The 27,205-nt window shown below is 37.5% G+C and overlaps 1 protein-coding gene across 2 annotated transcripts in view; it reads right to left on the bottom strand.

Annotated features, from left to right (window-relative positions):
* Positions 1-932: 932 nt before the first annotated feature.
* SH3GLB1 (SH3-domain GRB2-like endophilin B1) overlaps positions 933-27,205 on the bottom strand; it is a 26,596-nt gene continuing 323 nt past the window's right edge. The window contains exons 2-10 of one of the 2 annotated variants that reach the window (XM_010582582.1): positions 22,647-22,788; positions 19,866-19,994; positions 17,951-18,084; positions 17,468-17,560; positions 15,245-15,331; positions 8,290-8,379; positions 7,655-7,755; positions 2,408-2,639; positions 933-1,406 (exon numbers count right to left, since the gene is read on the bottom strand). In XM_010582582.1, coding sequence (XP_010580884.1) covers positions 1,299-1,406; positions 2,408-2,639; positions 7,655-7,755; positions 8,290-8,379; positions 15,245-15,331; positions 17,468-17,560; positions 17,951-18,084; positions 19,866-19,994; positions 22,647-22,788 — 1,116 coding nt within the window. In that variant the 3' untranslated portion in view covers positions 933-1,298. The remainder of the gene's footprint in view (positions 1,407-2,407; positions 2,640-7,654; positions 7,756-8,289; positions 8,380-15,244; positions 15,332-17,467; positions 17,561-17,950; positions 18,085-19,865; positions 19,995-22,646; positions 22,789-27,205) is intronic. The other variant, XM_010582583.1, reaches the window with a different exon arrangement.

The following is a 27,205-nucleotide window of genomic DNA, read 5'->3' as shown; positions in this document are numbered from 1 at the left end:
AAAAAAAAGAAAAAAAAAGAAAAAAGAAAAAAAGAGAAAAGAGAAAAAAGAGAAAAGAGAAAAAAGAGAAAAGAGAAAAAAGAGAAAAGAGAAAAGAAAAAAGAAAAAAGAAAAAAGAAGAAAAAAGAAAAAAGAAAAAAGAAAAAAGAAAAAAAGAAAAAAGGGGGGGGGAAGAGAGATTCCCCTCAATCTATCCTTTTAATCTTTTTATCGCCTTAAAAAATCTGCTATTTATGAAACATTAAAGGGTGCAATGTTTAGGGAAAAGTTATGTTATTTTGCAAATAATACTACCTTTGTTAAAGCCATTTTTAGGTTCAAAACATTTTTTTCCATCCCACATATTTAAAGGAGGTCCTCTTGCAAAACAAAAAAGTGTAACGCTAATTGAATCCATTTAGAACATGACAATAAACTGTTGCATAAGAATTGTGGAAGCAGATTTTCATTAAAACCTATAATCTGAACAAATGTATGCTCATCTATAGAACTACTTAAATGTAGAGAGACAGTACATATTTGGTTAGCAAAATGCAGTGCTTAATTTAACATAAAGGCTGATCTGCAGTTGAAAGAATCTTAATTACTAATCAAACTGAATTAGCCTCTTTTCTGGAAAGCAATTAAAGGGAAAAAATACAAGGCAAGATTAAAAACAAGTCAGAACATATGTCACTAGCTTGTGTCAATTCACCTAGGTGCAGTTTAAAACCTCAACATACTGGCAATTTGCCTTAAATTTTCAACAGAGAGAACACAACTGTTTTCATTTTTCAAGGGTGATTAAATACACAAGTTACTCAGCAGATAGCCATATATGCCTCAGCACATTTGAGCTCCACAGGTGTTGGGAACAGAACCATATGGACTTCTTTAAGTTTTACATTTCACGTTTGGTTTTGGTTATTCAAATAACGTGCATTACACCTGCATCAGTTCACAATAAGTTTATTTTATGTGAAGAAAAGCTTTGCCATTAATGAAAAATTTCAGTAGAAAACAGTACCTCCTGCTTTCAATCTAGATTACTCAAAAGTAGAAGCTTGTATTAGTGAAAACTTCAGTAGAAACAAATCTGTAGGAAACATGTTCTTGGCACATGAAGTAAAAGCTTTAAACACATTAAGTTTGAATAGAGTATTTACCATGCAACCATGCTGGCAGAAAAGCCAGTTTGTAATGGCTGGTATTTGTCCCTCAAGACAATAACATGGAAGACACTTAAACCTGCTTACAGAACATTAATTGTATATAAATATGTGTCGCCATAATTGACAGTCTTTATTCAGGCCAACCATTTAGTTCAGCAGTTCTAAATAAGTAATAGGCACTTTGCCTTTCTGATTTCCCCTTTCACCCATCAGCCAGTCTGAATCCATGCCAGGGATACTGTACACTGTTATCACCTAAAAAAACCAGAAACACATAATTATAACCTTTCCTTGCCTGGAAAAAAATTACAGTCTACCTTCATGTGATTTCCAAGGTCTTAGAATTGAGATTAACCAAGTTATATAGAGCATTTAATATGAGCATCCACGGAACTTAATCTAGTGCTCATAAAAATTATTTCACTGGTCCATTGAAAAGAAGTAGATATAGTAGAACATTTTAAAGTCCCTTTTTTTTCCTGATGAAATTTTATTAATTACTCTTTCTTTTCTATTTTTTTATCTATAAATCTTGTATATTGCTATCAACTTTAACAGGCAATTAAATGAAAGTTTGTTGGATCTTCAAATGCATGACAAAGACAGACGGTGTTGATGTGCTACATCTTAACAGAAATCTTAGGTCACAGCTTCTACCTAAATCACTGCCTAGATAAGAAAAAAGTCAAATAGAAATGTTTAAGTAATGCACACTGAAAAAAACAAAAAGTCTGAAAATTTTTTTGTGGATGGTCATCTTCAGGGTTAAGCTACAGTCACATTACCAAGTGGAACTCTGTTCCAGCACTCTGCTTTATTGTATATCTCCGCCTGCTTTGCATAGACTCTCTGACTTAACAGCACAATTGAATTGGAAAGGGAATAAACACAGCACAACCATCACCATCAAAACAAGAAGCAGTTGTATTTTCATATTCTTCCCAAATTGCAGTATTTAATGTTTGAAAGACTAACTGTATCGATAACAGTGCTAAAGGTGTAGTAAAAAGTAGACAGCAGAATTGCACCTTGATTGTCTAGCAAATGCTCTTGCAAGCTAAGCTGGTGTAACAAATGTTAATTCTCACTACAGAATATTAGGGTATATAAGTACAGGACAACGCTCTAAGAGTACTACTGAAGTTTAATTAAAAAAATCAACTACACAGATTTCTTGACGTAGCACATCTTCGCTGGCTAGTCACAAGCATTCCGATTTTACTTTTAAATTATCAAGGTACATAGAAAACACTTACCTCATCTGCAAGTAGTGATAATTCACTGCTGTTTGCAGCATCATAATCATAGAGAACTCTAGCTTTTCTGCTGCCACTTGATGACTTCAGTTCACTGATGCCTGAAGTAACTATTGAATTGCTTACTGAAGTCAATGAAGCAGAGGCTGAGGCTAAGACTGAGGGAGTAGAAACACTCTGCACAGGAGTTGAGGAAGACTGATTATTGTTAGAGAGGAAAGTAGATGGAAAGCTGTGGGAGAAAACAAAACGAAAAGACTTGTGAGTGAATCAGTTCTACATGGGGAGTTATACATGCCTCCATGCCTAAATTAGCATTCTTGCTTTTATCAGCTACAGAATAAACACCAGTAGACAGTAGTAACAGAACAGCACTGATATTTGTATAAACCTAAATAAAGATACATGTTCCTGACCTGTAGTATAAATCAAACCAATATACTTTAAAAGAAATACTAACACCTTAAAAAAACTTGGTAATTGCCTCTTAAAAAAAAAAAAAAAAAAGCCAAAACCAGGAAAGCACTGTTGGTCAGACTTAATTCAGACTGTATTTTAATCAACATTTCTTTTGACAGCTCTGCCAGTAAAAGTAGCCTCCACCTCCTCCTGCTTATTCCTCAATTATGTGGCTACACAAAAGATTGCGCTGGTGAACCAGATCAGGGAATTATGCGGGTTAAAAACACAGCCTCCCTCTGAAAGAAGAAGAAAAATCACACCTTTTTTTGTAATCTAAATCAGTTCTTTGATTCAGCTAACTGCAAGCTGTAAACCAAAAATATTTCTTACACTAAAGATGAACTTATATCAACTTAAGCCCCTCCTTTCTAGGTCAAGCTGCTGCTTGTTCTATTGCCAGCTGTAGTGCTTGCCAGACCCTTCTATGAAGTCAATTCAACTCATTAACCCGCCTGGAAAAAAAAAAAAAAAAAGGGTAAAAAAAAAAAAGGGTATAATCTTCTACTAAGTTAATGAGCTGAATTACTAAAAACTGTGATGAGAGCCAGAGCAGATACAAGGGAAAGGACAGAATAACATGGCTGAAAAGTGGAAGGAGCAGAAAGAAGAACACAGAAGCAAGAGATTTCAGGGCAGTGGAGTAGGGGGAATGGAAGAGCAGGGGGGGGCAATGATGAGCTGTGAGATTGTCTCATGTCACTCTGCCCTACAACCTGGGATGCAGTTCCATGGCAGACTAAACTTATTTATTTAGCAGTTGATGTAGTCAATTCTTTGTCCCTTTGCTGCCTTACTTTGTTCCAGCACTCATCTGATTGTACCTTAAAAGCAGGTCAATGAAGGTTTTGAAAAGTGGTGGAGCTGATGAAGTAAAAAAGGGTCAGCAAGTAGAACACAGACTGAGTCAGGATGACATGGAACTGTAGCTGCATTTCCTTCCATCCTTTTGACTACACATCAACTAGTCAGTCAATTCCCACATATAACTTCTACATACTTTTTCATTAACACCTGGGGTGTTGACATATTACCCTCCCCCCCTTTTTTGCCTACTCTTTTGACATAATGAAGATCTATTCATATTGTGTGTATGAATCTGTCAGAAAACACAGTCTCGTCTCATCTCATCCCTTCCCACCTATGCTCCCCAGTTAAGTTCTTCTTGAAGATGCAGTTCAGTGGCAACTTTAACCATATAAATCAAGATCAGTATATTCCCACAACAATGTCTGCAGCATTACTGGTGCTCATATAATCATAAAAGGAGCTAGTTTAGGGAGCTGATGCAGGTGAAAACTAAATCTATCAATACAGCAACTAATTTTTGGATCACGTGGCCATGAACATAGGTGGAATTAAGGCAGCTCAAGTCTGTATTGGCTGCAGCAGTACTGCACACAAGTTTACAGTTTCACACGATACTTAATCTGGTAAATTTACACTGCCACCAAACAGGGTGGATCCACTCCTCTACTCCTTTTTTGCATAAATGTTCATTCTCTGTCATTTGAATCAGATCTAGCAATCTGTTGGCTTTGAGTTGTTTCAACAATCTGATCTAACAAAAATCATCAAGAAGATTGCTAATTGTCCATCAGAACAGCTTGTTAAACAAGTTCACCTTGCAGGCATGCTATTGTTATATCTGACTGAAGGGAAACAGCAGGAATATATTATGAAGGACAGAACTAGCCCCTTCACAGTTAGACTGAATTGCATGTAAGAATTGGGTAGACTTTCAGGAGACTGGTGTGAGTTTAGTTAGCAGTTTACTACTGTCAAAACAAGGAAGCCCCACTTCCCCCTCTGGCTTACCTTCACTTCATTTGATCATAAAGACCTGGTTCAACTCACCAAGAAGACTGCAACTCCACCAAAAAAAATATTTTTTTTTCATTTGCCAGATTAGTTTCTCAAACCAGTTCACCATGTTCGCTGAACAAATCAAATGAGCAGAACAAAGGGAAGAAAAACTAAACCACACTTTTTTTTTTTTTAGAGATAACTCAGCTGTGCCTCACGATATATTTATTACTTGATTAGTTGGCAGAGGGATTTAATTTTAAATGACAATCAGCCGTTTCTCAATATTGCTAAATTACTGTTTAGTACACTGCTAAACCTGTTAGCTGTTAACACAGTAATTACTTGTAAATCATTCTGCTCAATTCAAAGGGTCACTGGTTTGTACAGGTAGTGGAAAAGAAAGCCAAAGCTTTATAACTGCTGTGTCAATCAGTAAGTAAAGCATTAAGTCCCGTTCTTTTTGCAAAGCCACATGTAGGCATGTTACTGGAAAACTTCAGCTATACGGAGGTTGTCTGGGATTTGTTTTGAGCACTTGAACAGCAGGAGTTTCACAGCTTGTAGAGTAGGGGACTAGTAATGGATAATTTGAAAAAAAAAAAAAAAAAAAAATGATGCCAAAGCTTAGGCTTTGCTGTCAGGGAAGCTGAGAAAATTCAGAGCAAAAGCAGTTATCAGCAAGAAAAGCAGCCAGAGTACCAGGATATTTGAAATAGATTTGTTTAGTTCCTTCTGAGGAACTAAAAAAAAAAAAAAAAGAAGAGAGATTGCTTTTAACCCGGGAGATTTGATTCTTTAAGCAGCCCCACTGGAGGGGGAGGCAGTAGAGGGATAAGCAGCTGGTGCTGCACTGAGGAGAAACACCCATAAAACTATGTCTATTTTTATAAAGAGAACTGAAGTTTTTTCCCCCACCTTCCCTACAGCTGACTCTGGAAAGTACATCAGGAAAATCAGTACTCAGCTTTGGAACTTGAATAGTCTCAGTGTGAACCAGGTTAAGGTTTATGCCCTAGATTCTGACCCAGGTAAAACATATAGTATGCAACTATTCTGAGAACCAGGTTTCTGTTTCAAGCAACAAACCATCCCACTTAGAGGCTGAACACTTCTGGTCCACCAACAACTTCAAAATAAAAATAAGTCCCTCGCAGCTCTTGGCTTTCATATGAAAATATGGCACAATGTCATTCTTAGATGTGTGAAAAGAACATGTGTAACTCAGCACTATATATCCCTTGTTAACCAACAGAGTGCTGGCAAATACCAGTAAAATCTAGCTGAGCTGCCTAAACTATTTATTTGGTGCTATATCTGTCTACGCATAACATAGAAAGAACACTACCCATATCCTGCTTGTCTGTTTATTTAATGCAAGTGCTATGCACTATATGCCTATAATCCCAGGAACTCTTCCAAAGCATGGAGCGCAACTTGAGACCCTGTCCCAGTGCTCTCTTACAGTTCAGTGGGACTTCCTTGCGCAAGGAAGGAAAGACACACCCAAGATTTAATACCATTACTGTTTAGTCCACACAGGCAGAGAAACTCATTTGGCTGTTTGAGGCATTTAGGATTTTGTAAAGCTTCCATTCTTCTGGTCTTCTAGCAGTCATAGTGATTTTATCAAAAACTACTAATCGGATCACAGCCACAGAAAGATAAATCCTTCTGTTTTCCTAAAGGCAGTATTTTCTTCAAATATACTTTTTTATACCTGGTAGCAGTTTACACAAATTTTAAACAAAGACAGCTGTTCTGGACATGCTGTACATCCTAAATCAAGAGATTTTAAGAGGAATACATTTTTCCTTAGGTTAAGGTATTATGCTTAAAGCTTTCTATACAGATTTTAAAAACATTCTCTCAAAATAGTTGTGTAAATATACTTCTGTATAATAAATATACTAAATAGACTTAATTTCTAATTTAAGAGACACTTGTCCTTAATCCAGTAAATGTTTCTTTTCAAGCTATCAATTCTACAACTTGCATTTATGCGCTACCAAAAAAGATGTGGCTTTTTTTTGAAATCACAGTTTTAAACTGAGGAAAGGAAATCAAACGCCACAGGAAGCTGCAAGTCAGGAAAAGGACACAACTCAATAACACTTTTGTTTTTACTTCCTTGTCATGAAAAACATAAACAGAGATACTTTATAGAGACAGTTATTTAGAATAGACACTACAGTAAACTTCCAAGTACAGACAATCCTTCAATGCATATGCGCACCTAAAGAATGTGGTCTGGTATAACCCTAAGAAAGGGTGATTTGTGAAGAAAAATTAGAATAGGGAAACTTTATGAAAAATAAGTATGTAGATCTCTACATCACCACCAATCACACAAAAAGGACTATGAACACAAACTAATGTCAGACAGTTTCTTCTCTTAATTTAAAAATACTAAACCCACTAAACAGTAAAACCAGACAAACTAGCTTATTCCACTGTGAGTGCTTTGGATTACTAATTATAGATATTATAAATTACATTTCTCCCTAGATACAATACCCATGCTGGCAACTCACTTACAGTGGAGAATGCAGTTTCATTGAAAATCAGGTAGTACCCTGTAGCAAATTAAGATGTAACAGGAATTTACAGGCAGTACAAAATCTTTTCCCACCTTGTATAGTGGTTTTGTAGCATGAAGCATAAGAAAACTGAATGATTACAAGTAAATCTCTAGAAATTCCTTTTTGTGCCATTAAATGAGGTTACCATGGGCTTACCTTCCTCAATTACCAAATACACAAAATCTCAGTAAATCAACCCTCAAAAGGCATTAGTGCTGTGTGTAGGCTTAGGGAAGTAGTTGCACTGTGGTAATTACATATTAATTACCTGAGAATAGATATATTTCCTTTCAGTCCAGCATACCTGTGTGTTCACCACTTATATCTGCCTAAGTTTTCCTACTATTCATAAGCACTTAGAAAAAAATGGTTTTTTCTGAAGTTTTTACAGTGTTACTACCTTCCAAGTTGCTTCTGGAGATCCAACATGTATTGGTAACATTGTGCATAATAAGTCATCTGAGCTTCAACAAAATCATTCAGACAGCGAAGATGATGTGCCTACAATACAGTAAAGAATCCAAGTTTTTAGTCTGTAAAAATACTATACTGCATTAGAATATCTGGTCTCCTAGTCAGATGCTAATTCCAATATTAGCATATAGGGATTTATGCCACATACGCACAGTGCCTGGATTTACCACTGAAATGGGATAAAAAGTTACAAAAATTAACATATTTGAGCACAAAAAATAGGTGCTGTACAAGCATCATGCCATTTACCTACGTTGTTTCCATAAGAGAATAAATATTTTAGCACATTTTTGTAGTTTCAACATTCAGTTGATCTGATGAATAGGAAACTGAGTTTGAAGGATAAAAATGAAAGATCCTGCATGCTTAAGGTTAATGGGAGAGTAAAGCCAAATTCAGTGGATACTTAACTAGAATTCAAAAAATAAAAGAACATGCTTTGATGCTTTAACACACTTAAGTGAAAACTTGTAGCCCAAAGATCCCAAGCAGCTTACTGTAGTTATTTTTAGAAAGTGCCCTGATTTTGACTTTCCCCCTATACCCCTTTTGGGTACTCACATGTGTGCTGCTGATTCCTTCCAGCAGAAGTCTGGTAATCTCTGCTTGACGGTCAAATTCACTCTGAGTAATTCGTACTTCCTGTTCAGACTAAAAGTAAGGATGCACATTAAGTATTTGTACATTGCACTCTGTTACACTTTCCGACTTCAACAGTTCCATTTGATTCTCAGCTACTCATACAAATGCATTAATCACAAGCTTAGGTATTTGAAATGTGCTTTTTCTTTGCAGACCTTTACTAGGCAAAAAGAGTAATTGCATTTGGGGTTCAGAAATGTTGAGGCCCTACGTACACAACAAACAGTTTTATCATCAGACGCCTACCACGTAGAGTCAATATATGCAAGAGGAAGGCATTTTTCTGCCAGCGGTATTACGCCACCTCTCCCAATAACAAACCAAGTGTTCATTGGCACAACAGTGTCTTCACCAGGGCTTCTGTCAGTATAGTAGTGTGTATTGCGTTTGCATGGCAAGGTTTTGGTAGTGGAAGGGGGCTACAGCGGTGGCTTCTGTGAGAAGCTGCTGGAAGCTTCCCCTGTGTCTGACAGAGCCAATACCAGCCGGCTCTGAGACCGACCCACCGCTGGCCAAGGCCGAGCCCATCAGTGATAGTGGTGAGAACATGCAAGAGAAACAGCCCTGCAGACCCCCAGGTCAGCAAAGAAGGAGGAGGAAGGGGATGCTCCAGGCGCCGGAGCAGAGATTCCCCCGCAGCCCGTGGGGAAGACCCTGGTGAGGCAGGCTGTCCCCCTGCAGCCCAGGGAGCTCCACGGTGGAGCAGATATCCACCTGCAGCCCGTGGAGGACCCCACGCCAGAGCAGGTGGGTTCCCAAAGGAGGCTGTGACCCCGTGGGAAGCCCGCGCTGGAGCAGGCTCCTGGCAGGACCTGCGGATCTGTGGAGAGAGGAGCCCACGCTGGAGCAGGTTTTCTGGCAGGACTTGTGACCCTGTGGGGGACCCACGCTGGAGCAGTCTGTGCCTGAAGGACTGCAGGGCGTGGAAGGGACCCATGCTGGAGCAGTTCGTGGAGAGCTGCAGCCCGTGGGAAGGACCCACGTTGGAGAAGTTCATGGAGAACTGTCTCCCGTGAGAGGGACCCCACACTGGGGCAGGGGAAGAGTGTGAGGAGTCTGCCCCTGAGGAGGATGAAGCAGCAGAAATAACGTGTGATGAACTGACTGCAACCCGCATTCCCTGTCCCCCTGCAGTGCTGGTGGGGGGCTAGGTAGAGAATTTGGGAGTGAAGCTGTGCCCAGGAAGAAGGGAGGGGTGGGGGGAAGGTGTTTTAAGATTTGGTTTTATTTCTCATTACCCTACTCTGGTTTGATTGGCAATAAATTGAGTTAATTTTCCCTAAGTCAAGTCTGTTTTGCCCGTGACGGTAATTGGTGAGCGATCTCTCCCTGCCCTTATCTCAACCCACAAGCCTTTTGTTATAGTTTCTCTCCCCTGTCCAGCTGAGGAGGGGGAGTGACAGAGCAGCGTTGGTGGGCACCTGGCTTCCAAGCCAGGGTCAACCCACCACACAGTGGCAGCCAAGTACAATGTAAATTTTTTCCATATTTTAAGTTAACAGGGCTCTGACCAAATAATTTAGGGTAAACCTCAGATTATTTTTGTCAGGTAACTTCATGGCCACCAGCTGTACATAAATATTCAATGTTAAGAGGGTATTTCATAAATTAATGTCTCATACTGGCCACCAAGCTACTACAACCATTTCTGGAGCTTGTAATTGAGGTCTCTTTAAAAATAAATAAATCCGAACTATAGCAAATGTTCTAACTTCAATTAGAGTAAAATTTCTATTAAAATGATTGAAGTTTCATATTTAAATAATTAAAATTTATTCCATGTTACATGTCATTATCAGCATTTTAAAAATAATCTGACAATATTATAGCAGTTTTAAAGGACTTCCATCTAGCACAAGCCAAAATTACTTTAGAGTACTTGGGGGGGGGGGGGGGGGGGGGGGGAGCGTGGAAGGACTCAAACACACAAATACATAAAAATGTGTTGTAATATCTAAGATTTACTGTTCCAAGACAGAATGTCCTCAGCCTGGAATCTGGACTATCTTGCCCCAATGCTTATATGCATTTAGTAGCTTGTTTCTAAAAAGCAAACCCAAAGGCAAAAATCTACATTAAGTCCAAGACACAACAGTTACTGTTCTCAACAAAACGGAGTAAGAAAATATATTTTCAGGAAACTTCATGAGGTGATACTGATAGGCTATCAGTTTCAAAAGGATTTTATGTGTTTGCAAACATCCTGTTCTTGCATTCCGCTAATGTTAATCAATATGAAAAGTTGCATGGAAGGATCTTAATCTCAGAAATGGGCACAGAAGAATGATGCAGTTACCCAAGAAATATTTTTCCATCTGAAGTCACTGCAGCTGGGAAGGCTTACACATTAATTAAACAGTGAGGAAGCAGCTATAGACTACTGTGTGTTTCTTAAAACTGAGATAGCAGTGTATGTATCAAGTTACAAACTAATTAGGTTTTCAAAGTTTGTTGAGGCAAGACTCTTTGCTTGGAATTTTCCTATTAAATCTGTATTAATATCAGTGAAATCCATCTGGCAGTCCCTGAGAGAAATGTAAGAACAAACAGAAGAAAAAAGCAGATCTGATAGCCAAGAGGGGAAGAAAAGCATTCCCTTCTGTATTAGCAACATTTTCATTTCCTTTAAAAAAACCAGCAAATTCATAGGTAAACCATTTATCTGAAGATAAATAGTCTAGTCTCTTGCTTCTCTGAAATCAGCAGTTGCTAATATGTTTCTTTCTTCCTGCCAGCTAAGTAAATACATGAGAATAGGAACTCATAAGAACGGGAAATATCCATCAGAATAATTCTATCTGTTTCAACAATATTTTAGCAAATCAACTATTTTCTATAAGAAAAGGCAAAGCAAGTAATGTGGTAATATGTATTAACTTAGCCAGTACAGAGTGACTTTAAATACACTGCTTTAAAAAAGCCTGATATACTGGCTTTGTACAGATTTACATAAACTGAACTATGTGATGATGTGTTTAATCTGTTTTGCCTATCCCTATTTTCAGTACTTCTAGGTGAACAGTAGCAGGACAGCGTATCTACTCTACACCTTACGGTAAAGGTGAAAACCAGCCAACTTTCAGTCTGGGAAGTTTATGGCCTGATCACCTTAGTTTCTGAACAGAATGAAGAGCTCAACATACAAGCCTAAACTTTCCAGTGACCCCCAGCTGCAGTCATATTTTGGTTTTAGAACAACTAGAAGGCCTCACTGGTTATCTCCCATGAAGATCCCTCAAAATGGTACTTGCTCCTCAAGTTCAGAATATGAACCCAGTGTCTGAATATGAACATTCAGAAGTTCATAATCTCCCCAAATTTCACATAAGAATGTGACCTCTCAGAAATACTGTGCAATCCTGTAGTGAAAGGGTAACACACAATCATAAGAGCATAGGAAATAAAATCACCTTCCTAACGTCGTTTTATTAGACATGCTATTAGCAAAACAGTGATAATGGATATATTCTTGCTACCCAATATAGCTGTGTCTCCTTGTCTCCTTCGTAGCAAAAAGAGAAAAGCTCCTCTTGATGCTGAAAACCAGTCTAACCTCAACATGCTGAACAGATGCTAAAAGCCTCTGCTCTTCCCCTTGACTGCACCAGACACCTCAGAAGATTCCTAACAAAATTCATGTTTATAAAGTGTGTAATATCGGTACCCACCCTATGTGTTTTATAGTACGGTATTTAACATCCTCTAATTCTACATTTCAGAGGGGAAGTTAAACTGAAGAAAGTTTGTCATTGACACCATGCAGACCTTTTGTTCTAACTCAAAAAAACCCCGTAATTGATCTAGAGATCACTGGACAGTCCAAAATCCTTGTTGGGACATTTCTTAGATGTAAACTGAAAACATCTATGAATCTGTTTCTCCAACTTTCAAACACAGAAGGACAGATTGCCTTTAGAAACCTGGATGAATTACTGTTTATTTGGCAGAACATGTATGTTGCAGTTTCTTCTCAATAGTTTCTGCTTTTAAAAAAGGGAAGCTTGAATTATGTAATTTGTTACAAGATTTAAAGCTTTTAGTCTCCTTTATGCTATGGTTAAGCACTTTTATTATTTCTTTTTCTCTCCAAGACACAATCTGTTAGATTTCACTATCCTTAAAAGTTGCTTGTCATCATCTCTGAAAAGCAAATAGTTCTATTCATCATTGTCTTACAGATTCAAGATTAGTTTTCGTTACAGCAATACTGCTTCCCTGCCATCTTTTTCCCCGAAACAGTACCAAGTACTCCAGCAGACAGGTTTGCTGCTTCCAAATTTTTACTTAAATAGTAAAATAATTCTCAAACTTTGGGATCAAAGCTGACCTAACCCTCCTTTTACAGTTCAATCTCTAAATTCTTTCTTCCCCCTAAACTCTCACACTCTACACATATACTCCCCTGTCTGCACCATAACTCGGAGAAACCTGGAACAGAAAAAGCCTTCGTTTATTTTCTCTCACAAGCCCAAAGATTTCACCCAAAGCTCCATGTCCCAGCTTCTAATAGCAATTCCCTACACCTCCCACAGCTGCCTATCTAGTCCCCTTTTAAGAACCATACAAAGCCCCTGCCCTCCAGCTACCCTTACTTTCTATTGCTACCCTTAACTTTTATATCCCCTCCTCTATAGAAATCCCCTAAGAAATTTCTTCTTAACTGTTAGCACAGCCTCTCACAGCCTGTTCCCAATACTGCTTTGTCAGAGCCAGTAAGCCTGATAACAGCCCTTCTCATGGCACTGGAGCAGCTGTTGCCTAACACTCCATTAGCTCCACTGAGTTTGTCCTTGTGCAAGGGATGGCATGACAAGAGAAGGGTGCAGCCCCCATCTCAAGGATAATGCTGTATTTATGAACCAGCCTTCAGTCCACGTACAGTTTTCAGATGTGCCTACCTCCTAACTTCAGTTGCTTAAGGTAAGCACAGCATTCTCTAGTGACACTGGGAGAAAGACGTGAAACAAAAAAAACCCAACAAAACAAAACCCCTCCAAAACAGAGTTTGCTCTGAATTTCTTGCATGCACTCCAGCATTTTAGTTACTGTTCCATGTTCTGGGTAAAAGTTGAAGAACAGTGTTTTTCAGGACAGTTTAGATTACTTTCTGAAAATCTTCAGATAAGCTAATTCTTAGGAGGTCATTTTTAACAGGATGCCATACCAGTAAATTTTGAGACAAGTCCTGTAGTCTTGTCACATGAGAATCATATGGTACTAAGTGACAGTTAGCCAGAAACAGCTTACTATAAAACAAGCCCCAGGCATTGTTTCACCAGTGGAGTTAGAAAAGCCCCAGAGGGAACAAGTGTATTCTGATGTAATGCATCAGGCTGCCAGCATTAGATTGAAATCAACAACATGCAATATCCTTTATTACATTAGATCAGCACAAGTTATGGTTTCAGAATTCTGCAGTTTCTAAATTGTTTACTTACTTTTGTCACCTCCTCAGCCCATATCTAGTCAGCATTAAGAGTAGGGGGGAAAAAATAAAAACATACAAACTTGAGACATTGGTGGCACTTTAATACAGGATGCAACCATACTTAGGCTTTTAACTACTTTCCTGTCCTCAGAACTTCACAGGGAATTGAGGAGTGCTATAAGTCAGTTGCCCAAAGCACTTCATGTACAATGAAACTACAAAAAGTATGGATAGCACTGTATCTGTGAAATAAATTAGATACTGAAGAGTATGAGACTCGTAGAACTTCTATGTTACAAGAATCTATTTAAAACAGGCTATTACAACAGAAGACATAACTACTTAGAAAATTACATGAATGAGACAAACTAAATTACCTTATGGAGGAATTTAAGTTACCTTAATGTGTTAAAATATTGGAAAACTATGGAAAGCTATTCTCATTTTAACACCATGTTAAGTAAAGACTGAAACAGACAAATGAATGATTTCTCTTGCTAATTCCATTACTGGTTTCCTATTTCACAAGCATTCTTACTGAAACCTAAATTTAATTTAAAATGCTACAGAGGTATCTCAAACTGAGTATTAAAGTAGTAGCAAGTAGTACAGCAAAACCATACAACTGCAAGGAATTTACTTCAGAAATTAATTACTGCAGTTTGCTGTCCCAATTCACTCTTGTAATGCAGTTCTCCTTTAACCTTCATTTTCTGCAGTTCTAAGATGACACAATCAGGACTTCAGTAGGAAGAAATGTGTATAAAGGTTGCAGAAGCAATTTGTAACAAACAAGTTTATTCGCTCTTTTATCTGATCATGACTGAGAAATCTGGAACACTAATTGAGATGAGACCCGCTATGCTGTGCAGATCCAAGACCCAAAGCAGGACAGGCTGAACAGCACAGTCTATGTTGTACATAATTAATTAACCCCTTCCTTTTCCACTTTCACAATTATGGTGCTAAAACCAGCTGCATTAATGAGTGTTGCAACAAGTTTAGGATATACTGTACTCTAAGTTAAGCCATTAATTTATTAATTCAGTTTTGATTATTTGTGAAACATTGCTTGAAGGGAATAATTTCTACTTATTCCTGGCTATTTCACATAATGCACTCCTACTCATATTAAAAAACCAGGAGAATGAAATAATTCCTTTCCCTCCAATGGGTGAAATTAATTTCAGAAGTGATAAAAAAAAAATCAACTCCTTTGCATCCTAATTCATAAACTCATAGAAATTAGAATATAATGCTGTATACTTCAGATTATCAGAAATATTCTGATAAAAACAACATCTGATGTTGTACTGACATAAGTGTATTTAGTACACTATACCAATCCAGTTTGGAATGGAAAACATCTGAAACAAGACCAAATGAGCTGGATAGCAAGAGGAAACATTTGATAGGAAAATGAATGAACACAGGAGGCCAACAAACCTTTAGCCATTTTACATGCAGCAAGTTGAGCACGTAAGAGACATTTACCATAATGTTATTCTCTTCAGGCTGAGAGGTGTTTAGTTGCTTAAGTGCATAGATAAAAGACAAAAGCAAGTTACAACACTGAATATAGCAGATGACCAGATTATTGGCACAAAACACTACAAGTTTAAGCTAAGCAAGACTGTGAACAGAATACAGATACACAAAACTGTTTAGATTTCTATTTTAAATACTGATCTAAGCTACTTCAGTTGTATAGTAAATATGGAAGAATGTAATTTCAAATATTTAATTTTTTTTAAACACAGAAAAAAATAATCAAATATAGATACAATTTATCACTTTATCCTATCTAAGAAAGTAGTAAAACATAAAAGTTTGCATCATAACTCAATACACTTTGCTAACCTATCAGTTCAGCCCTGTTTGTCAGATATCTTCCTTCATAAATAAGTGAGCCAGCAGAAGATGAACCATTTGCATCACACCTATATCCAGGTTAGTTCTTATTTCTATATTGCAGAGGATAAAGTAGAGATGCAATTTTTTCACTTCTCTGAGAATTCTACAATCCAATACTTCTAAAACATGCACACTGCTGTTAAAATGTAATTAAAATTGAAGTATAGGCAAGGCAGTGAAGTAAGAGGCCTAGAGTTTCATACTCTACCAGCACTAAATCATTTGTGCATAAATCGGTGAATTACTTGCTATATGATTATTTAAGACTGGGCAAGTAGTAGCAGCAGCAACTGCCAATAATTTTGTCCAAGCACCAAGCTCTAGATATTACACTGGTGATGGAACTAAAACTCAAATTTAGAGCCTTTCTTTTAACACTAAGCTCAAGGGCAATTTCCTTATGGTCTTTCTATTGCTTTAGAAAGTAAGGTATATGCCTGCTACCACACCACAGAGGAAGTTAATAATGAAAATACTGTTTTTGTTTGGAAACTTAACTATGAACAAATACAAGCAAAGGAATAGTTTACTATCCATTGCTTCTCTATTCATTGCTTCCAAATTCCACTACTAGCTGACCAAAACCCTACTTTGCTCTCCATTGTTAGTCTTACAAATTAAGAAAGCTCGACAAGTAGAGAAGTAAACTTTTTGCATAAAATTTACATAATGTAAGGAGAAATGCATGCATGGACTTAGAAAATACAGACAATTTAAATACAGGGACAGTGTGCATGACATGGAGGATTGAGACATAGAAGCAGAACTGTCAGGTAGAGATGACATTGTTTTTTTAGAAGGATCACCATCCCAAAGATGCAAGGTGCTTCATCTACAAAGCTCTGTCTCAGAGATGATGCTCCTAAGATCTTTCAGGACGGTGACCCATTTAGAAAAGCCAGGAAAATATGACAGTCCTGCTTCTGCCTCTTCATCATGTACTCTGTCCCTGCATACTTACATTGCCTGTACTCCCGCAGCATCCGCGCACATGACCCCTGCTGCATTAACCCTTATGGGAAAAATCACTTCACTACCCATCATTACCTGCTGCACTTTTCGGAATGCAGTCAAAGGATAGCTATGAAAAATACTATAAGCGTACTCTGCTGAAATTGCATGCATTCAATCATCTATTCTTCCATTTAGAGGTGTTTTAAGAGTTTAAAAAGCAAAAGCTTTTTAGTTTATAGTAATTTTAATCTCCTTGAACAAGCATTTCTTGGGGGAATAAGAATCGTTAAGAGATGCGACTTTTAAAAAGTCTCACCCTGTTTGGTGGTGTGAAATAGTAAACAATATAGAAAGAGTAAACTACAAATATTTGATATAGAGAAATGAAGTATAGATAGGTTCATCAGTTGGAAGTAATTATACATATGCTTCAACGCTTGTAGAGGTTCAAATGCCAAAACTTGACCTCTGAATGATTTGTGTTTACAACCATCTTGGCAGATTGTAGCAAGTCATTTTTGGCAGTATAGGCTCATCTAGTACAGAACAAGGGGAGAATAGTTACTTGAGTCAAGTAAGTTCAACTTGATGGAACATCTAAAAATAGATGACCAACACCTTGATCAGCAATTTGCTTTTGTTTCCTTGTGTTCCACTGAGGCATTTCTTATAAAGTATCATCTAGAAAAATAGTGAGTGTAAGAAACTAGGACTGAAAACATAATCAAGCAGTCGAGTTTATAAATATACACCAATAAGTTTAAAAGTAATGGATGAATTAAAAAAAAAAATTCTACTTACTGCAGCTCGAGCTTCTGCAACTTTTGCCTTCTTCAATCTGGTTTTTGCTGCATCCAAATCTAGTCTTTTATTTTGTAATAGTTTACGTTCTTTCTGAAAGTGAGTTAGGTTAGTTTGTGAGAATAGGTACACATACTCAAAAGCAAAAGCCTGTCTACTTGGAAAGTTTTTAATGACGTATCAAGTGCAAAAAGGTTCTTCAGCTGAACAGAGAGGCAGAATTAGACCTTAATTATTCTCACACATTTTATACTCAAGATACATACTTTTAATAGAACAATAGTTACAAAAAGCAAGTTTTCAGAATTATTTTGATTTTACCTGGTCAAAAGGAAGGAAAATACACTGAAGGCACAAATTCTACCTGAGTTTTTCCTACATTAGTTTGAAGAAAGCAATAGTGCACAATTATCTACTACTTCATTTTTAAAATTTACAATTACAATTGGTGTGAAATGCTGAAGAATGCACAATTCAACTTACAGTAATAGTTTTGTAGTCTCCTTCAATAAAGTTTCTCAGGGGAGTGAGAAAGTTTATAGCAGAAGTTTGAATTAGTTCTCTGTCTGCTGTCCCAATACGCTTCTGTGTTTCTCCACATTTAATAAGTGCATTTCCTGCAAAGGAAAAAAATGTTAGCTTCATAGTAATTCAGGCAGGTGGTTAACAAAACCGGTTTCTACAGGCAGGAAAGTTTAGGCCAGCAGTTTGAAAGATAAGCCAATGCCATCACAAGGGCTTTCAGAAGAAATCCAAACCAGCTACAAAAAAAAAAGCCACAAAAAAAACCCCAACAAACCAAAAAAACCCAAACCCAACAAACCCAAACAACACCACACACCCCGCCCCCAAATAAACAACCACCCAAACCAAACAAACCCACACACCAAACCAAACAATTTTTATTAACAACAGTGACAGGTCAAGGCAAGATTTTAATGAGAACAGACACAGCATTGTAGACGTGGCACCAACTATGGCAGCTCCATTGTGAACACCTATTCTAGAACCGGATATTGTACCTACTTATTTTAATCCAACAACCTCCTCCCCTGATACCATATTTTTGTTTAAGTCAAGAGTAGTTGGTAGCAAGGAAAAAGCTCATTTAGCTACTGGAAAATAATGTGCTTATCCCTGCCCCCATCTACTCCAACTTCTAAATATGCATTTGTACATTAACTGAACAATACTTTGAAATTTGGTTGTGAGCTAGGTATTGAAACTGAAGTTAGTGTATCAAGAATATAGTTATTATTATCATGTTTCAACAGACTGACAGGGCTGAGTTAGAAAAGACACTAAGTTTTCAGAGAACTAAAATATTTTGTGTCACCATATGAAGGCTAATAGTGTATCTATCTTTATGATAATAGATTTTACTTGCCTGAACTCTAAAAATTCTGCAAGTTAAGGGATAATGTGCCTGTAAGTACAACTTTATTTGATGTTAAAAAGCAAGACTTGAGGCTGATGATCAGAAGGAAGGCCACAGATAACGGCATAAAACCACGTGGAAGTAAGAGGAACAAAGCCTGCCATTATTGATTTTGTGTCCATAAGTCTTCTATAAAACATTTACCTTTTTTTTTTAAGTGCACTTTCCTTCTTTTGAAAAGGAACACCATTATTTCCAGATATAAAGAACTCATTCTTCCCAGAACCAAAGTTTTACCTCCCACTGCAATTTTGAAGAAAGCAACTAAAGAGAGCTAACTCAGACTTTGATTGCAGACTATATTATATACATAGACACCTATGCATTTCAGTTGGTTAATAGATTTAGCTGTTAATTTAACTTATCAGGAACATTAAGAGTCTTGTTGTAGAGAACACTAGAATTACACTTTCTAACTAATGCCAGGGTAAAAACATTAGATATAGCACCCCCAATCCCCTATCATAGGTACATAAATTTGCTGGAGAAGGAAGAAAATTTAGATTATGTTCTACACTCTCATCTTTAGCAAAATATATAATAAGAAAAGCAGTAGTACTGTAAAGTTAGAGAGGCTTCTTTCTAAAGAAGTTAATTTCAGATAACATTTTCACTCCACAAATAAAATGCATAAATGTTGTTAGATGTGCAAGTGTGTTCCTTTAACGAGGAAACCAAATTCCAGAATTATTCGTTCTTGTAAGAAAGTTATCCATCCACAAAGACTGTTATCATTCCAACAGCAGGTTCTATTTCTAGATTTGGATAGAAACCTCATAATTGACCTCCTAATGCTCAAAGTTATACAGCAGGTCATCTCAAACTGATACAAAAGTAATCGAACTGTTTCATCTAGAGGAAGACAAGAAATATCATTTTACATTGTTAAGAAAAATTAGAGCTGTGCATTTTTCCCCTTTCATTTCCGCAATACAAGACATATCTTTTACTTCTACTTACCATAGGCTGTTCCTGGGCCAAATTCATTCCCAGCATCAATCATATACTGGCCTAGTAACTCTGGATTATTCATGCGACTTGGTGCTTTACGGTCCAGCTTCTCATAGACAAATTCTTCTATTCTGGCATCTAAAAAAATGTTTATTTGAAATAATTACTGTCATTCAAAACACAAGTTAGAAATAGTAACAAACAAACAAAATTCAAAATCCAAACATTAAACTCAACATTAAGTGAACAACATTAAGCTGAAGATACTGTTGTTGGCAACTGATTTTATTCCATGTTTGTCATGCTATGTTCAAGTGTTTCTTAGAGTCACCTGTGAAAGTGAAAAATTATACTCTTCCTCTCCCTTCTATCAGCATATTTATAGTTTTTCAAAATTTTGTCCAGAAGTCTTCCCTGTAAGAGCATAATAGAACACTACTTCTTAACAAAACCAGTCTTTTTGCCCCCTCCAGGAAAAAGTTGTGAAAATCATTCACTAGAATTAAAAGCGTAGGAATTAATTCAACAACTACTGTAGGTTCCCTGTTAAGGTATTCTGAAAGTTTGGTAGCCCCAGAAATTATATCCTCTCTTTCCAACTTTCCCTGCTTCCTTGAAATGCTTTGAAAGATACCACTAAAGATACTAGAAAATGTTTCATTTTGTATTCCCATCTTTCCTTAGTTTGAGCAGCAAAATTATCAAAAAAACCTGTCATGACTATATGATCATTAATATCCATCCATTTCTCGTAATATTAAGCCACAGTATGCTTCTTGGGTGAAAAAGCCTCACAGACATAAGCAGAGACACTGTTAATTACAATAGCAAACTCCTCAAATACAACACCCAATTTCCCTGACCAACTGTTTTGACTTCGTAACTAGCTCACTTTATTTATGCTGTCAGTATGAACCAATTTCAGCCTGCAATAGTACAGACAACCACAAAGAAGCTCTCCAATGAATAAACCTGCCACTTTGATGCAACCAAAAATAATACTATTAATTAGACAACTTTCATCAGCACTGGATTAAATTACTCTCTCATGAAGGTTACCAAAATCAACCTGACAGAGACAAACATGGGTACCAGCACATTCCCTGGCACCAAGGGTGAACTAAAAATTATCCAAATTCATTGGTTTTAATTTAATCTATCCATAATATTTATTTTTGACTAAATGACAAAAGAACTGAAAAGTAATCCAAAATTAATGGACTATTACATGGGTCTGACCTAAAGGTACAATTAAAAATGTGACTGAAAGGCATTTTTCCTCTCCAAGACACAGTTGCTCTATTAACAACCAAAAGAAGCTCTCTACAGCATGTGATAGTCCTCCCAAGTAGGCTGCCAAAAAGCTGAAGTTACATTCACTGATGAAGACCACTGCTTAATGCTGAGTATCTTTACACATCAGAAAATTGACTGGTCAGCATAACTGAGATACTACCATACATTATCATTCAACTCAATCTTCCTCACACAGTTCTACCTGCCTTCAGTTAGTGATTCGATATTCTACAATTACAAGTTTCTGAAAAAGTCAATAGCTATTACAAGTACTGAATTAAATGAACAAGATAACTATTTCCTCTGGTCTAGACAAAAGTTGAAACTTGAGCCAGAATATTCTTTTAGTTCTATTGCATCCTTCCCACAGGATTAGTTGTTTTGGTTTTTATGTTTGTTTTTTAAATACTGCTTTTATGGAACTAAAGTTCCATCCTTTATAGAACTAAAGGATGCAACTGTCTTCCAAAATAATACTTCTAAGATAAGCATTATAAAGAATTTATCTATTTGGCATTAGAGAAGTGCTATCAGTGTATGGTTTACCTGTGCTAATAAATACTAACTCAGTACATCATTACAAGGAGAATATTTATGTTTTCAGTGCAGAGGTATTAGCGGTATTATAATTCTATCATTTGAGCGAACATAAAGGAGGTTTCAATTTTTTTTTGGTAAAAGTAGTTCACCCAGTGACTAAAGACCAGGTCCTGACCTGAAATCTAGATCTATACACTAAGCAAACTCCTATAGCTGCCAACTCTAGTATAACTGTCACAAATGACACAGATAACTGTAGGATATAAGTCCGAAACTGATATCCTCAACATTACTACTCATAGCAGCAATTTAAGAAACAAATAAAATTAACACACCAGAAAACTACATTTCTTCCACCCATGGTTTTTTCTGTTATTGTTACAGTAAGAGATTCACCAGTGATGAAAATTTATTTGAAACTTTTGAATTGCCTAAGTATGCTGTATCAATCTAACCATTCTTTAGCAAAGGAATTGTAAAGACAGACATTTAAGTTCATCTTGCCTGCTTCAAGCTGAATTGTATGGTGCAGACAGTTTAGAGTAATGAAATAGTAATGAAATTTCTTAAGCCACTGCATCTACCCCATGAAGAACTTCAGAGTTCTTACAGCTACCTAAGACTTCTGGAATTAGAGTGGGAAAATCAATTAAACTGGAAACACCTCAAAAACCAGTCAGCCTGAGAACTGACCAAAGTATGGAACCAATGCTATAGTTTAAAGAGCTCTGTCTAAAGTTTTTCCCATTTGAAGGGTTACGGAAGTACCAGCAATTGGTACAGTGCCTCTGATTCTCAGTAGCTCTTCAAAATGTGCTTTCCCTAACTCCAACCTTCGTATTTTAAAAATACTATGTTTAGTCATACCTTATGCAATACCTATTGCAGTAAACTTTTACATTAGCAGATCTATTAATTCAAAAGTTGCAAACAAAAACCTGAAGGGCTTCTTACTTGGATTTGGCTGCAATAGTACTTCCGTTTGTTTCATTATTTTTTCTGTCCACAATTTAGTGCATTCTGCTTTGCTGAGAAGGTTCTCCAGGTGAGCATCCAGTTCAGTCTTCTCTGCTTGACCAAGCTTTTCTTCCGTAAACTATGAGTTAGACAGGTTGAAAATACCCAGTTAGTTCACAGAAATAATTTCCCAGGACAAGTTTAAGACAGTAACTATTCATTCATATTTGTTGCAGATCATGTTTTCAAAGACATAACCCTTACCCAGTCATCAATAAAAATCTAAGGATATATTTGAAAGTTAAGTTCAACAACACACCCTTACTATCAGGAAAAAAAAGGGACGGGAGGATGTTAATCAGACCAAGATGAGGAAGGTAATTTACAACATTATGAAGAAATCCTCTGCTCTACTTGGTACCGAGAGTTCTCATTTGAAGCATTTTGTCCAATTTTGGCTTTGAAACACAAGCCAAAAGGAAAGAGGTCAGCAGTAAGGAAGACCATTAAAAGATTACTTCAATCTTGTATATCTTATAATTAATCTTGTCCCTTCTCCCGCAGTAAAACCTGAAGACACAACAGATTCTCATTGGAGCTACCTTTAATGTGTTTCAAAAAATGTTATCCTGCCCGCAGCAAACAGAACAAAAAGCAGTGAGTTGAAACTTCAGCATGAAGATTTAAATTAGAATTTGACATTAGAGAAAACTTTTAAAGACAAGGATAAAAAGCTAAAATAGACTTCTCTGGGAAGTTTTGGAATATATATCTTTGGGGATGGGGTGTGTTTTGCTCTTTAGAATAGGACAAATTAACGTTTTGATGAACTATTTAGATATGTGATCCTGTTATGCCTTACAGAAACAGAAAGATGACCTCCGCTGTTCTTTTCCAAGCTGTGTTTTCAGTGACAATGAAATACAATGTAACTCCATTTAGCTAAGTAAATCCAGCAGATGATTCATTTCAGTTGATATTAAATTCATGACAACTCTTATTAATCCACAAGCAGGTTGTACTTCAATCCCAGTTCTCTGGGAGAGGGGGAAGCCACACGTTTCACATCAGGGAACCAAGCAAAACCGGAACTGAGGGTTTTGCCTGCCTCTCTTTAGAGCAGGCATGTTCCTCATGACAATGATGATCTCACCACTCCACAGCCTGTTTAAAGTCAGGCATTTTCAGAAGAACCTGGCTTATGATTAAATCCCTAACAAGCTTACCAATTAAGAACATAATAGGACTGGAAGCATTTTTGACTGTCAAACTTCATTCTTAACAAGTTCTTTGGTGGGATATTTAAACTTGCAGTAAGAAACAAGAATACAATACAAGCAAATTACATTGTCCAAGTTTGTTTAAATGTCTATCAGATGTAAAATAAAACCAACTTTGATAGCATGCACATCTAAAGTCTAAATAAATGCTAGAGCATTTCCAGTTCTACATAAAAGCAAACTGCCTTCGTGAGAAAGTTCGGTTGCAGTATAGGGAAGAATGGAGTTTATTTATGGATGTATTACTATGACCGTTTAAAAGGCTCCTTAAAAAAGATGTCAGGTACTCTAAGTTGTTCTCAAAAACTTTGTACAAATTCATCACAATAAAATATTAATGGTTTTGAAATGATTTTTTACTAATTACAGAGAAGAGTATTTGTATATAAAATGGGCTTTCCTATTAATATTTCCACAAATCTTCTCAGCAGTGTGAAGATTGCAATGTTAGATTTGACATATACACTTAAAGGAAAAACTTGATTTTAGCAATACTGAGCAGCATGGTAAATAATAGTTTGACAGAAGTACAGTTTCCAGCATCAGTTCAATGCAACAATGCTGCCACTGATTTCCCATCTCAGCTACCCTGAAACCTAAATTTGAACTGGTCTTTCTGGTTTATGTCCTTTTTCAGACATTACTCTGTCACTTAAGGATAAGAACAAAATAAGGAAGGTGGTGCTATGAATCAAGAATTTTTCTTCTGCTTAGAAAAAGTGTTCCAAGATAGGCAGATACTAATGATTTTCTACTTTGATTACAGCTCTAGGAGTTTTGTTTTCATTTTTATTAAAGCTTAAAACATGTCATACTGAGATACTTAATGTAAGCACTTGATGGAATAAATCATATCAGTAAGACATCTATCTTTATTAAATTTAACTATCTTTATTAAATTCAAAATATATACAAAAGTTGCCTGAATATGACCAGCTAACACAGAAGGAAGTTGTACCATTTTGTATACAACTGGGTTATCTCAGCCCAATAGACATTTCAAGTCTACACTGCAAAATTACTAGAAGGAGAAATTACATTAAGATAAGCCTCTAACTTCAGGTAGAAGTCATGAACAATAAAAGTGTTTCTGCTACCAAAGAGTAAAAGGCCAGCTCGCTCCCGATCACTAAGCAGGCAGCTTGTCAATTACACAGCCTGGCAAGAGGAAGGACTCCCACTCTTATTACTATACTCTACAAAATTATTTATTTTGTCTCAAACATCCCTAACTATAATCATTCACTACTTTGTTCCACAAACTGCAACTACTGCAAGACTGACTGAGAATGACTCCTTCAAGCATTTTCTGCCTGCCAGAAGGAAGGGTAGACTTTGGATGAAGATGGCCAGTAAGCTTGATTTTTCTGTAAATTACTAACTAGAATATGTCAGTCTGAACACAGTATAATCTCACCCACAGAAGGGACAAGTTTCCTGGAACATGAATATCAGGTAGTTGTGGGTAAAACAGCCCCAATCCCTTTGTAACAGAAAAGTCTGACAAGGCTGAGAAACACTAACAAGATGTTCACCATCTTACAAATTGAAATGGAAATTTTAAGTGATTTTCCTACATACCATATTATGCTGCTGAACTGTTTCATAGGGTTTGGTGGGGTTATTTGTTTCTAATATCCCAAAGCAACTAGTGTCATGTCATATCACATCATCTGGTGATGCCTGAACATAAGAGTTTATCTCAATATACAGAACTGTAATTTTTACTAGAGGACACAAAATCTACACCCAGATTATATTTTAAAATAATCCACAAAATTAATCAATATTATGTGTAGGCCTTACATAGTAACTTTAAAAAAAAACAGGGGAAGCAACAGTAGCACAGAGAACATGAGTTAGTTTGTAAGAACATGTTAGGGATTTGCTCCTCCCCCTCAATGGCTTCATTAAACTTCTCGTTTTAGGGGAAAGTAGCAGCTGGTAGAGCAAAATTACTACTTCCACATTTCCACTGAATTTTAGTTTAGATTAAGCAGATAACTAATGTAGCTATTCAGATGTAAACAAACAATACAGATACCACATAGTGGAGTAAACCACAGTTCACACCACCTTTAAACCCTGACAGACTGCAAAAACCTACATTAGATCTAATGCAATAAGCTGATTTAAATGTAAAAACTCAAGAGATGAAATCACAACATCCCATCACAGGATCTTACAATAAAGGGTGAACTGCATCTCCTTTTTTTTCTTGTCCAGCAAGAAAAGGGAAAGGGGTGGAGGCTGGAAAGGAAGAGATGGTCTGGGAAACATGTAGACCTAGAAGCCGGGGGCGGGGCGGGGCGGGGGGAGCATGGAAAGACCTCCATCACAAAGAGAAGCCACAACGACTGCTTTAAGTTCATTTAAATTTGAACAACAATGTTTTCTGACGAGTTTGCATTTTCAGAGCTCTGCTGTGCTGCTGATCATTGGTTCTGCTTGAATATTGAGATTTAGGGCAGTACATAAGACCGATCGGACCAGATAAGAAGTTTAACCACGTTCCAAACCTGACTGTGACCCAGCGAGAACTCAAGAGAAACCAAAGTGGATTACTGTGCACTGCTTGGATGTCCACCTCCCTACAGGAAATCTGTTCAGGTTTGATTATATAAAGAAAGGGGATTACGGCTCAAGACAACAGCTAAAAAACAAAAGCCAATTATAGTGCCCTTAGCGTGAAGAAAGGGGCAGGCCGATTCAGAAACAATGGGCTATCGAACAAGCTTAAAAAACGATACTAAAGCTCACACAAACCCCCAAAGCCTAAGCAGACAGATACTTTCACGTGTCACACCAGAGCTCGAATTTTACGATCAGGCAGCGGGATACATTTTCAGCAGCCAGTAAAAACGCCAGCTTACTTCAGGCGAGACACACCTTTGTCCTTTCCACGTATAAAGTCCGACCGTATCTCCCCGCAGCTAATGCCTGCCCAACTCGTCCCCCCCTAGCCCAGGAGCCTCCTCCCCTCTTTGCCTGTCCTGATCTCCGCCTCCCCCCCCCCCCGCCAGCCCCCCGAGGCCAGCTGTTTTGCAACCAGCCTGTCCGAAATCCCCGCGTCCTGCCAAGCCCGGGGCTAGCAGGGGACCCGCGGGGGAAGGAGCTGGCTTGAGAAGGAGGCGCCTCACAGCAGCGCATCGCTGCCCGGCCAGGCCAGAGATCTGGGCTCACCCCTCGCCAGCGCAGCCAGGCCTGGCGCTCCCTCAGAGCTGGAAGCCCGCGGCGGGCCCAGCCGCCGGCCCGGCCCGGCCCCTCCCGGCCGCC

This window comes from Haliaeetus leucocephalus, unplaced genomic scaffold, assembly GCF_000737465.1.
Source record: "Haliaeetus leucocephalus isolate CR32 unplaced genomic scaffold, Haliaeetus_leucocephalus-4.0 Scaffold848, whole genome shotgun sequence".
NCBI classification, from domain to species: domain Eukaryota; kingdom Metazoa; phylum Chordata; class Aves; order Accipitriformes; family Accipitridae; genus Haliaeetus; species Haliaeetus leucocephalus.
The sequence above is the reverse complement of the archived record's forward strand: the minus strand, read 5'-3'. Positions and strand labels throughout refer to the sequence as shown.